The sequence below is a fragment of the Capra hircus genome, chromosome 7 (genome assembly GCF_001704415.2).
Source record: "Capra hircus breed San Clemente chromosome 7, ASM170441v1, whole genome shotgun sequence".
NCBI lineage: Eukaryota > Metazoa > Chordata > Mammalia > Artiodactyla > Bovidae > Capra > Capra hircus.
In genome coordinates, this window is record NC_030814.1 from 68692403 (window position 1) to 68706181 (window position 13779).

A 13779-nucleotide genomic window follows, 5' to 3' on the forward strand; every position below is an offset into this window, starting at 1 on the left:
CAATATATACTAGAAGATGAAAAAATGTGCCAACCTAGACAACCCAGACACAAAGTGGGATGCAATTATGCCAAAAGGATGGGGAAAGAGAAAAAGAGGTGGAGATGGTGGCATGAGGAGGAGGATCATCTCGATCCACTGTGGCTAGAGATGGTACGTGGTATTTAATGCTCAGTTGTGTCTGACCCATTGTAACCCCATCTCCAGAATACTGGAGTGGGTAGCCTTTCCATTCTCCAGGGGATCTTCCCAACCCAGGGATTGAACCTAGGTCTCCTGCATTGCAGGCAGATTCCTTACCAGCTGAGCCACAAGGGAAGCCCAAGAACACTGGAGTGGGTAGCCTATCCCTTCTCCATTGGATCTTCCCAACCCAGGAATCGAAACAGGGTCTCCTGCATTGCAGACAGATTCCTCATCAACTGAGCCTGAGGGAAGCCTGAGAAGATAGCATATTGGTGAAAAATATACATAGAAGAAAAATGGTAAAATATTATAAAATATTAGCCTTGTTAATCAGGAGTGGTGAACTATGAAACCAGTGATTTGTCCTGTGGGCTGTTGAGATTATGTTCTACTCTATTGGAATAAATTATACTCAGGTAGAACTGAAGTCACAGTTACAGAACTCATGTTCAACATTATACTCAATTGTGAAGACTGAAAGCTTTTCCTTTAAGAGGGAATAAAGGCAAAGATTTCCACTTTTGTCACTTCTAAATGACATAATACAGGAAGAAAAATTATCTTAGTTCACAGATGACATGATCTTATAGATATAAAAATGTAGAGTCTACCAAAATTTTTTTAAAACTAATAAACATATTTGGCAAAAGTTGTAGGATACAAAATCACTTATATTTCAACCTAATAATGTATGATACTAAGAAAACTTTAAGAAATTACATTTCCAAAATCAAGAAAAAGAATAAAATCTCTAGGGATGAACTTAACAAGAAGACTAGTTCTTCAATAAAAATCTCAAAGCATTGCTGAAATAAATTGAAAAGATAAGCAAACGGAAAAGTGTTCTGTGCACTTGGGCTGAGAAACTGATATTGTTAAGATGTCAGTACTACCATAAGCAAAACAACAGGTACAATGAAATATCTATCATAATTCTCATGAGTTTTAGGCAGAGAAAAAGTATATCTTAAAATTCTGATGAAATCTCAAGGTCATGAGAATAGCAAAAAAATCTTATAAACTAATTGAACTCAACTGTTTCTGATTCAAAACTCACTACAAAACTGTGATAATATAAAGAGTATACCATTGGCATAAAAACAGACACAAATCAACAAAATAAAACAGAACAAAAATACCACACTTTTTCATATGTGACTCTTAATTTTTAAAAAGTCCAATTCATATATATATATATATATATATAAATAAAAACATTGGCCAGAGGGAGAGGATTTCATGAGAATTTAGAACAAGTATTTATGCACCTCTATTCCTAGAAGCTAAAAGGTGGAAGCAACAAAAATATTCACTGATAGATTAAGGTATAAGAAGAATATTATACATATATATAATAAAGCTAGTCAATGGGGATATTTTTTCAACAAATATTGCTGGGAAATTGGATATTCTGGTCCAATTAATGAAATTGAGACATTGTCTTATATCATAGAAGATAACATACAAGAATTAACTTAAATGGATCAAAGTGTTAAATATGAGCTAAAAGTAAAACATTGGGGGAGGGAGGGAATTTCATGACATTAAATTTAGCTGTGCTATCTCAGATATAATACCAAAATCATGTGCAACAACAATGTATATATATTTATATATGAATTGCACTTTTTTTTTTAATTTTTTTATTTTATTTTATTTTTTTTTTTGGTATCTGGTAATATTTTATTTATTTATTTTTTTTTATGTTGGTGTCTTATTTATTTATTTATTTTTTAAAATTTTAAAATCTTAAATTCTTACATGCGTTCCCAAACATGAACCCCCCTCCCACCTCCCTCCCCACAACATCTCTCTGGGTCATCCCCATGCACCTGCCCCAAGCAAGCTGCACCCTACGTCAGACATGGACTGGCGATTCAATTCTTACATGATAGTATACATGTTAGAATTCCCATTCTCCCAAATCGTCCCACCCTCTCCCTCTCCCTCTGAGTCCAAAAGTCCGTTATACACATCTGTGTCTTTTTTCCTGTCTTGCATACAGGGTCGTCATTGCCATCTTCCTAAATTCCATATATATGTGTTAGTATACTGTATTGGTGTTTTTCCTTCTGGCTTACTTCACTCTGTATAATTGGCTCCAGTTTCATCCATCTCATCAGAACTGATTCAAATGAATTCTTTTTAACGGCTGAGTAATACTCCATTGTGTATATGTACCACAGCTTTCTTATCCACTCATCTGCTGATGGACATCTAGGTTGTTTCCATGTCCTGGCTATTATAAACAGTGCTGCGATGAACATTGGGGTACATGTGTCTCTTTCAATTCTGGTTTCCTCCGTGTGTATGCCCAGAAGTGGGATTGCTGGGTCATAAGGTAGTTCTATTTGCAATTTTTTAAGGAATCTCCACACTGTTCTCCATAGTGGCTGTACTAGTTTGCATTCCCACCAACAGTGTAGGAGGGTTCCCTTTTCTCCACACCCTCTCCAGCATTTATTGCTTGCAGATTTTTGGATCGCAGCCATTCTGACTGGTGTGAAGTGGTACCTCATTGTGGTTTTGATTTGCATTTCTCTAATGATGAGTGATGTTGAGCATCTTTTCATGTGTTTGTTAGCCATCCGTATGTCTTCTTTGGAGAAATGTCTATTTAGTTCTTTGGCCCATTTTTTGATTGGGTCGTTTATTTTTCTGGAATTGAGCTGCAGAAGTTGTTAAAAACTTCTGTTCCTGAAAGAACATTATCAATACAGTGAGGAAGAGACCCATAGAATGGGGAAAGAAAAAAAAAAAAACTTGAAAAATACATGTCAGATCATAAATTGATATAAGGAATAGATAAAGAACTATACTACTCAACAACAGAAAAACTAATTGAAAAACATGCCATGGGGCAGCTAAGCCCATGTGCTACAAACTAGAGCCTGTGTTATGCAACGAGAGAATCCACTGCAATGAGAAGCACATGTACCGTAAAAGAGTAGCCTGCACTAAACAGCTCAGCCAAAAGTAAATAAATAAATAAATATTAAAAATAAATAAAAGTGGGGGAGTATCTGAATATATGGGCTTCCCTGGTGGCTCAATGATAAAGAATCCACCTACCAATGCAAAAAGATGTGAATTTGATCCCTGGGTTGGGAAGCTCTCCTGGAGAAGGAAATGGCAGCCCACTCCAGTATTCTTGACTGGGAAATCACATGGATAGAGGAGCTTGGTGGGCTACAGTCCATGGGGCCACAGAAGAATGTGAGTAAACTGAGTGACTAAAAAACAACAACAACACACACACATACATATATTTAAGAATTTCAGTCTTAAAAAAGAAGGAAATTTTACTACTTACTGAAAGGTTGGTCTTATGAGCTGCAAACGATGCTGGGATTCATGGCCTCCAGAGGAGAGGAATTTGATCCAGGGCTAGTGATGAGGCTTGATCACTCAGAGCTTTCTGTGTAATAACATTTTATTAAAGTATAAAAGATAAAGAAAGCTTCTGATATAGATACCAGAGGGGGACAGAAAGGGTGTCCTCTTGCTAGTTTTGAGAAAGGAGTTATATACCTTGAGCAAGCTGCTAGTTAGAGAAAGGAAATGCCTCACAAAACTATGACAGTTATACCAGGCCCTTCATCCACAACAGGCATTTTGAGATAGCATTGTCACAAAGTAAGTCATCCTTGATCATAAAACAATTGACATGGATCTTGAAGAAAGGCAGATTTCCAAGCAAATACATAGTTCCTTTACATAGCTTGAGAAAGCATTTCCATAAGAAAAAAGCAATGGTTAGCTCAAGGTTTGAGATTAAAGTTAAGTCCAGAGGGAATCAGGTGTCACCATGGCAACACAGGATTAGAACAGAAAACAGAAAATGTTTTCCACTTGCAGTTTATTTCTTTCTGCCATTGGGGGCATCCTGCCTCCCTACCAAGGCTGTTAACACTCTATACTACAACATGGATGAAACTTATAGATACACTAAGTAAAATAAATAAGTCACACATGACAAACAATCCACAGGATTCTATACATATGAATAGTCAAATTCATAGAGATGAAAGTGGAATGATGTTCCCAGGAACGTGGAATTGGGACCATCAGTGGGTACAGAGTTTCAGCTGAGTAAGATAAAAATGTTCTGGGGTAATGTCAGTAATAATCACACAATACTATCAATGTACTTAATGTCATTGATCTGTACACTTAAAAATAGTAAATTTTATAGTGTGTATATTTAGCATAGTCAAAACATTTAAATAAAGTTATTTTATATTTGAAGCTCCAAATATAAAAAATCTATGGCCAGATCCTGAACATGTGCAGAGAAATTGATCTTTTAATAATATGAAAACTTGGCTTCTCTGGTGGCCTGGTGGCTCAGTGGTAAATAACTTGTCAATGCAGGAGATGCAAGTTTGATCCCTGGGTTGGGGAGATCCCCTGGAAAAAGAAATGACATCCCACTCCATATTCTTGCCTAGGAAATTCCACAAACCAAACCTGGTGGGTTATAGTCCATGGGGTCACAAGAGTAAGACACAATTTAGCAATTAAAATAAAACAATAACTTGCTAAAAAAAAAAGGTAGAGCAATTTTTGAAATAAATGTCATTTGGATTCAACATGATATATCATATTAGACTTTCCCACTTTGTACAATTAGTATCAGTTATTTAGTTATTGACAAGCGAAAATGTAATATTTCAAATTCCAATGAAACTACTAATATTTATTTCACATGTATTTTATTATATTAGACTTTCTATGGAAAAATGTTTCCATGAGTTACTTAATTCAATCACACTCTGAAGGTGAAATAATAAACATCAAATGGAAAAAATGAATGTCACATTATATCTGATATTTTATTCCATGTATCAGGACTGCCAATGAAACATTCAGTTCTTGTTGTTATTCATGTTACACTGTTCAAATCTTCTGTCATTTGATGTTACTTAAAAGATCCTTGAATCTGACAGGGGAACAATCTCAACTATTGAATATCAATTTTGATTGCTTCAAGATCTAAATTGAATAAGACATCTTTTTCTTAATTAAAAATGAATCCAAATTGTTTATTATTGTCTTTTATTTTGGGTTTAACCACTGAAGGAAAAATAAGGTATTTAAATTTATGAAGCGTTTTCAATTTCTTGAATTTTATATATTTCTTTAAAAGTATTGCCATTGATATGTTAGCAGTAATGACATTATACCTAAGAAGAAAAGAATTAGCAGAAAACGTTCTGATGTTGGATATTTGGGGAAGAAACAAATAAATAAACAAGCCTTGAATCTGCAATATATCCTACATGGAACAGAAGATGAGGGTGTAAATTTTTCTTGACTGTATCTATAGGTTTTTATTCACCAACATACACAAGAAGTGAAATGAAAGTTGCTCAATCATGTCGGACTCTTTGCAACACCATGCCAACCTCCTCTGTCCATTGAATTCTCCAGGCAAGAATACTAGACTGGGTAGCTGTTCCCTTCTCCAGAGTATCTTCCCAACCCAGGGATTAAACCCAGGTATCCTATATTGCCAGTGGATTCTTCACTGTCTGAACCACCAGATAAGCCCAACATACACAAAAATGAAATAAAAAGTAAGAATTGAGCTGCATAAGTTGTTTGTATATTTTTGAGATTAGTTGTTTGTCAGTTGCTTCATTTGCTATTATTTTCTCCCATTCAGAAGGCTGTCTTTTCACCTTGCTTATAGTTTCCTTTGTTGTGCAGAAGCTTTTAAGTTTAATTAGGTCCCATTTGTTTATTTTTGCTTTTATTTCCAATATTCTGGGAGGTGGGTCATAGAGGATCCTGCTGTGATTTATGTCGGAGAGTGTTTTGCCTATGTTCTCCTCTAGGAGTTTTATAGTTTCTGGTCTTACATTTAGATCTTCAATCCATTTTGAGTTTATTTTTGTGTGTGGTGTTAGAAAGTGATCTAGTTTCATTCTTTTACAAGTGGTTGACCAGTTTTCCCAGCACCACTTGTTAAAGAGATTGTCTTTACTCCATTGTATATTGCCTCCTTTGTCAAAGATAAGATGTCCATAGGTGTGTGGATTTATCTCTGGGCTTTCTATTTTGTTCCATTGATCTATATTTCTGTCTTTGTGTCAGTACCATACTGTCTTGATGACTGTGGCTTTGTAGTAGAGCCTGAAGTCAGGCAAGTTGATTCCTCCAGTTCCATTCTTCTTTCTCAAGATTGCTTTGGCTATTCGAGATATTTTGTATTTCCATACAAATCTTGAAATTATTTGTTCTAGTTCTGTGAAAAATATTGCTGGTAGCTTGATAGGGATTGCACTGAATTTGTAGATTGCTTTGCATAGTATACTTATTTTCACTATATTGATTCTTCTGATCCATGAACATGGTATAAATGGGCCAAAGAACTAAATAGACATTTCTCCAAAGAAGACATACGGATGGCTAACAAACACATGAAAAGATGCTCAACATCACTCATTATTAGAAAAATGCAAATCAAGACCACAATGAGGTACCACTTCACACCAGTCAGAATGGCTGTGATCCAAAAGTCAGCAAGCAATAAATGCTGGAGAGGGTGTGGAGAAAAGGGAACCCTTCTACACTGTTGGTGGGAATGCAAACTAGTACAGCCACTATGGAGAAAAGCGTGGAGATTCCTTAAAAAATTGCAAATAGAACTGCCTTATGACCCAGCAATCCCACTGCTGGGCATACACACTGAGGAAACCAGAATTGAAAGAGACACATGTACCCCAGTGTTCATGACAGCACTGTTTATAATAGCCAGGACATGGAAACAACCTAGATGTCCATCAGCAGATGAATGGATAAGAAAGCAGTGGTACATATACACAATGGAGTATTACTCAGCCATTAAAAAGAATACATTTGAATCAGGTCTAATGAGGTGGATGAAACTAGAGTCGATTGTACAGAGTGAAGTAAGCCAGAAAGAAAAACACCAATGCAGTATACTAACACATATACATGGAATTTAGAAAGATGGCAATGATGACCCTGTATGCAAGACAGCAAAAGAGACACAGATGTGTAGAGTGGACTTTTGGCCTCAGAGGGAGAGGGAGAGGGTGGGATGATTTGGGAGAATGGCATTGAAACATGTATACTATCATGTAAGAAACGAATCGCCAGTCTATGTCCGATGCAGGATGCAGCATGGTTGGGGCTGGTGCACGGGGATGACCCAGAGAGATGTTATGGGGAGGGAGGTGGGAGGGGGGTTCATGTTTGGGAACACATGTACACCCGTGGTGGATTCATGTCAATGTATGGCAAAACTAATACAGTATTGTAAAGTAAAATAAAGTAAAAAAAAAAAAAAAAAGTAAATCAGCCACTGTTTGTTGTAAAGACAAACTTCTGTAAAATTCTAAGTTTCTTAGCATAGTCATCTCTTTCTTAGGCTTTTTCTTATGGGTAAGAGGAAGTAATTGGACTTTATTAAAGAGTCCTAGAAATGGACAGTGAGGGAAAAGGGTTTATACATTCACACTGGAAAAATAGATTGAAATAAGCTTCTGTGACCAATTAGCTCTGTTCCTATAATATTCTCATTTCTATAAATGATTCTAAAGTTTTGGTGAATCAAAATGGTCTACACATTATGTAACAATAGCAATGATATATGCGTAAACTTCTTCCTACCTATGAAATTATATTCACTTCTTATCTGTGAAATTATATGCACTTAACAAGTAAAAGAGACACCCTAAAATTGCACTATCATAAATCATTACTCCTTATAAAATCATATAACCTCAGGGTTTTTGTAGTTCAGTACTTCAGATCTAGTGGAGAAGGAAATGACAGCCCAGTATTCTTGCCTGGGAAATCCCATGGACAGAGGAGCCTGGCAGGCTGCAGTCCATGGTGTCTGAAAGAGCCAGACTAGACTGAGCAACTGAGCACACATTTTGGATACAGATCTGGTTTCTTGCTCTGATTGTGGATCCTGGTCTCTGGGAGAAATCTCCTAATCTAATATCTTGATCCCTCACTATACTCTCAGGGAGATCATACCTTGTCTGCTGTCATCCATATGCCGCATAAACTGGACTTGGGTGGTTCAGCCTCATCAGCTCTCATCAGTTAGGTATTTAGTCTCAGTTTGGTGACATTGGCTTAGCACAAATTACTACATTTGATATCTATTGTCTCTTTTCAAACAAATTCATCCTTTTGAACAGACTCTTACTCTAAGTCAATATGAATTTATTCTCCTTGTAGAAGGGCACAAGAGAAGGAAATGGGAACCTGCTCCAATATTCTTGCCTGGAGAATCCTGTGGATGGAGGAGCTTGATGGGCTGCTGTCCATGGGGTCACACAGAGTCAGACATGACTGAAGCGACTTAGCATGCGTGTATGCATTGGAAAAGGAAATAGCAACCCACTCCACTGTTCTTGCCTGGAGAATCCCAGGAACAGAGGAGCCCTGTGGGCTGCCCTCTATGGTGTCGCACAGAGTTGGACATGACTGATGCGACTTAGCAGCAGCAGCAGCAGAACGGCACAAGCGGAAATGTTGGCTATAGTACTAAAGCTTTGATTCAAGGCTTTGCAAATTCCTGAGGGATCAGATTAGGATTAAAATAAATGCTGTATCTTTGTTTAAGGTGTCATAATTTTTTAAATTATCGTGAGTCACAGGTAAGAGGAAAAGTTTTCTTCAGTCTGGGGGAAAAAAAAAACATTAAGGATCCAGCAATGTTTCAAACAAAATGTAATAAAAAATTGCAATCATCATCTTTAGATCATTCAGCCCCAAGTAATGAGTACTTGTTATTAAATCTAGGTTTTCCATTAGTCCCTTTCATGAATGTCCTTGAAATAGAACATTTGTGTAGAAACATTTTTGTAAATATCTAAATTAAACAATAACTATAAATGACAAAGACAAAAGATACAAAAATTTATTTCATAAGAACAAGTAGTAATTTTTGTGATATGCAACATTTTAAGATGATAATTTGCATTATGACTGTTAACATTGTCCCAGAATATATCAGATGACTAAAAATAACATATAACTTCTGGAATGTATACCATAATACACACCAATACAACATTAGCAATGTAAACAAGTCTTAGTATTACTTCTTATTTGACAATTTTTTCCATGTAATTTCACATATTAGCCTAATTAGTTTAACATTTCTATTTTTATAAGGTGAGATAATTTTTTTTTCGATTTTACAGGAGTTTAATGAAAAATACCAAAGTTAATTTGATTTCAACAGATCTTTCCTTGGCATTTGAGTTTGGGAAATTGGTTAAGAATTGATAAAAGGTTTTAAAACACTTGGTCAAGTAGAATTATAGGTCACTGTGAAAAAAATTCCTATCTCTCATTTTAACCATAAAGAAAATTAAGGATTTTGTAGGCAAGTACAAACTGTTAAATATTAGTTTTTTTTTTTTAAACATAGTCTTTCAACAAAGAAAGCTGGTTTTTTTTTTTTTTTTTAATTACTCAAAGACCTACTAAGGACAACATAGGAAATTAATTTTATATAATGCTAAATCCTCATTTTCTAGGCAGTTACTTAAACAGTAAATAAAATTGTTTCCAGTTTCTTTTAAAGGGCAGAACAAAATATATTGTGTCAGGACAGAAATAGATTGATGTCTCCCGATTCCTTCTATTATTCACTACCTAAAAGGGGAAGGAGTCTGGAATGCATTTGCCTGCTTGCTTCCACACTTCCTTAGGATATTTACAATGACAAAAACTGACATCCCCATCATTTTGCTGGTTTTATATGATGCCATCCCCTTTGTATTTGTTCAATCTACATTTCTCAAAGCATAAAGCATGTGTGCTTACATAAGTTCTCATACTCAGATACTAACCTTGCTTAATTATTGCTCTGCTGCCATCTTGAAATTCTTAATTTTATCACTGAGTATGCACGTGAGCAGAGGGTCTATACTGGGTGGCTGCATTAGTATGCAGTTTCAGTCCAGCAGCAGGACTTGTACACATAAGGACAAGCAACATGGACATGAAGCAATATGCCTGGCCTCCCCATGTCCACACATGCATTAGTGGTTCAGGGCACTACAGGACCCCAGGGAAGTGGCTGGGTGGAGCTTGAACCCAGATAGGTGGTAGTGGTGACAACAGCAAATATAGATACAACAATGGTGAATAGGCCACTGCCTAAGAGAGAGAAGGAGATTTACTTAGCAAGAGAAATGACTCTTATGGAGATGGGGGCTGACATTTTTCCATTCAGTGTTAATCCCTGTGTAATCTGCTAAATTATTAACAATTTCACCCAAGTGTTGGAACAGGAAATGATAGGTTTAGGGAGTAAACTTTTCCAATAAATACTTACAAAAGTGTACAAATAATCATTACAAAAAATCATATCATGGAATTATTATCAAAGTATAAAATATATGGTTTTAAAAACTCTTGAAATATTGTAAAACAAATGTCCACAGGCTTAGAACTAGTATTTAAAGCTTGCTTAAAGATTTAAAATTAATTTGAAAGATCAGAGGTGGAAAAGCATACCATTTTCATGTAAACTTTCAGAAAACAATTATTCAAACATTTTTAAAATTAATTTTCTTATAATTGAATGTGTAGTGATAAAATGAGTGAACAGATAATTGAAACATCATTCTCATACAAAGTCAACTAATTGTCAGAAATTGAAGATGAATCATTAAAATGCTATTGACTAAATTTATGTTTAAAGTTAAATTTAGACTTATATAAAATAGATTTGTATTAATTGATAACTTGAAGCTGCTTCATAAGATAAATACATTTAGAAAATATTTGTTCTCCTTTTGAATCATCAGATATGTGTGTACTAGAATTTATATTTAATATAATTTATCAAAAATTCAGCCTGATATTCTCCTAAACTATAAGCACTCCTAACAGCTCCAGTAACATAAGCAGAAAGAATCTTTTAAAATTTAAATATTAAAAATCATCAAAAATTCATTGAAACTTAGTATTTATCACCAGATGCTGAAAACACTGTAATTATATTAACAGAGAATAAAGTTTCTAAAGCTTTAAATTTAGTGAAAATAAAGTGGAAAGTATTGATCTCCCAAATCTGATAATGAACCATTATGTTTATATGTTATATATATATATATTTTTGAATGTGTAATTTCATTTCACAACTAAAGAATTAATTTTGAAGAAAAAACTACGTTTGAGCAGCAATAATCTAACATTTATTTTATTTTTATTTTTATTTTTTAGCAAGAGTCCTCATATGTTCATTTTGGGATTTGCCTTGCATATTATGTATAATATGAACCTCCCCTTCTCTCCCACAGGTGAGAGGTTAAGTGCATTTCTGCATTGATCACTAATGGATAACAATTTACACGGAAATTTACGTGAACTGATGAATTTTTGTTCATACAGTGATGAGATCTGCTTAAGAAAGTGATCAAGCCATCATATGAAGTAAGAAAATTAGTTTACAAAGTTAACTTTCCCAGTAAAACTATGGGATGTAGTGAGTAGAGAATAAAATCTCATTTGAGAGACATCATCTAATACAAAAGCTGTAATGGCAATTTAGCAGGTACACAGTATGTTTTGAGAGTAGCTATTTGAGAGTAGCTGTTTGCATGGAATTCCTCAACAGTTTTAATTTCCACTAAAAAGACTAAATGCTGACCCACTTGTATAATTGTCTTAGCAATCTCTTGTGGCATTTTCAAAGCCTATTGTTGATTTCCAAGTATACCTAACATGATAGATGCATCACCCTGTAATTAGCATAAACTCAGTTTCTGTTTAGAGTGGTATAAGGACTTCAGAATTCTCAGCTAAATCTCTAACAGAAAGTTTCCCCTTATTGAAATTAAAAAAAAAAAAAGTGTTACTGGTAATTATGGTTATACTATAAGAAGAACAAAAAGTATTCTGTCTTTTAATTTTATCTAGACATTCAGAAAATGTGGTTCAGACCTATTGAAAAATATATTGAAAACTGTGTAACTGTTATGGTGAATGCTATTCTGTTATTCAGTTAATGTCCATGTTCACTACTAAATGACAGGGAATCTTTCTAGTTGTCAGTCTATCAACAAAAATGCATTTGAAATTGATTTAAAAAAAAGGAAATAAGAAATAAGACAGATTTTTCAAGATATGAACTATTTTCTTGTCCTCTAAATCCATTTTACTCTTTTCATTTAATAAAATAATATTTTTAATGACTATACAGTTATATATATAAATAAATATATAAATTATATATATAACTATACAGTTATAAACATATATATATATATATAACTCCTGGTATTCATGCAAAAATTTAGTCTACATTTTCATAGGAGAGATTCTCTGAGTTACTCTTCTCAGGGCCCCAATCACCTCCTTGTTTCTCAGGCTGTAGATAATAGGATTGAGCATCGGGGTAAGGATGATGTAAAAGACAGCCAGAACTTTGTCCTCTGTTGGAGTACGCAGAAATCTTGGGCGTAGATACGTGTAAACAAAGGGTGCATAGTAGAAAGAAACCACAGTGAGGTGGGTGCTGCAGGTTGAATAGGCCTTCTTCTTCCCTTCTGCTGAGTTCATGCGATAGACACCAAGGAGAACACGGCCATAGGAAAAAGCAATACCAATGAAGGGCAGCAAAAGGAAAAGTGTGGTGCTCAGAAACACTGTGTATTCATAGACCGTTGTATCAATGCAGGCTATTGTCAACATGACTGTGACATCACAGAAGAAATGATTGATGGACCTGGATTGGCAATAAGGGATAGAGAGAATATACGTGGTGTGGGCACAGGAGTTGATAGAGCCCATTATCCAAGATCCTGTTATCATCAATATGCACACTCTTCTGCTGATTCTGACGGGATAATGAAGAGGAAAGCAAATGGCCACATAACGATCATAAGCCATAGAGGCCAAAAGCAATCCTTCTGCGCATGCCATAGTCAAGAAGAAGAAGCTCTGAATCCCACACCCAATGATGGAGATAGACTTGTTTGCAAACAGAAAATCATAGGCCATTTTGGGAACAGTGGTAGAGATGTAGTTCAGATCCATGAGGGAGAGCTGGCTAAGCAGAAAATACATGGGCTTGTGAAGACGGATGTCCAGAAAGATGAGAAGAATCATGGAAAGGTTACCAGCTAGAGCCATTAAGAAAATGAAAACAATGAGAATAAAAAGGAACAGACCAGTTCTTGAAGAGGGAAACAATCCCAATAAGATGAAATCAGTTGATGTTTGATTATAATTTCCCATGGGTCATTCATGTAATTATTCCTAAAGGCAGATACAAGAGTACATAATTCAAGTTTAAAACAATAATATATTTCTATAGTATTATTTTAGTCAGGCTGAATATTGTTTAAAGTTTTACTACTCTGTAATAAAGAATTGGAGTTATCTATATTGGAAAAATTGTAATAATGAAGTTAAAATTATAAAGAATAACATTTTAAGAACTGATACATTTGAGTGACTGTACAACATAAGCAGAATACAGAAAAATAAATACATATTTTATTAAAAAGGATTTTCTTATAAAATTCTTAACATCTCTCAAAACATTTTCTTGAAATTCTCAGTATCACCTTAGTTTCTTGACTG

General features: G+C 34.9%; 1 protein-coding gene across 1 annotated transcript; it reads right to left on the reverse strand.

Annotated features, from left to right (window-relative positions):
- On the reverse strand, positions 12493-13468 carry LOC102172990 (olfactory receptor 2L2-like). Its single transcript, XM_005682856.3, has one exon. The coding sequence runs from the start codon at positions 13429-13431 to the stop codon at positions 12493-12495; it is 939 nt and encodes a 312-aa protein (XP_005682913.2). The 5' UTR covers positions 13432-13468.

Coding starts and splice junctions, on each gene's coding strand:
- LOC102172990 (XM_005682856.3), bottom strand. CDS start 13,431: ATGGGAAATTATAATCAAACATCAACTGATTTCATCTTATTGGGATTG.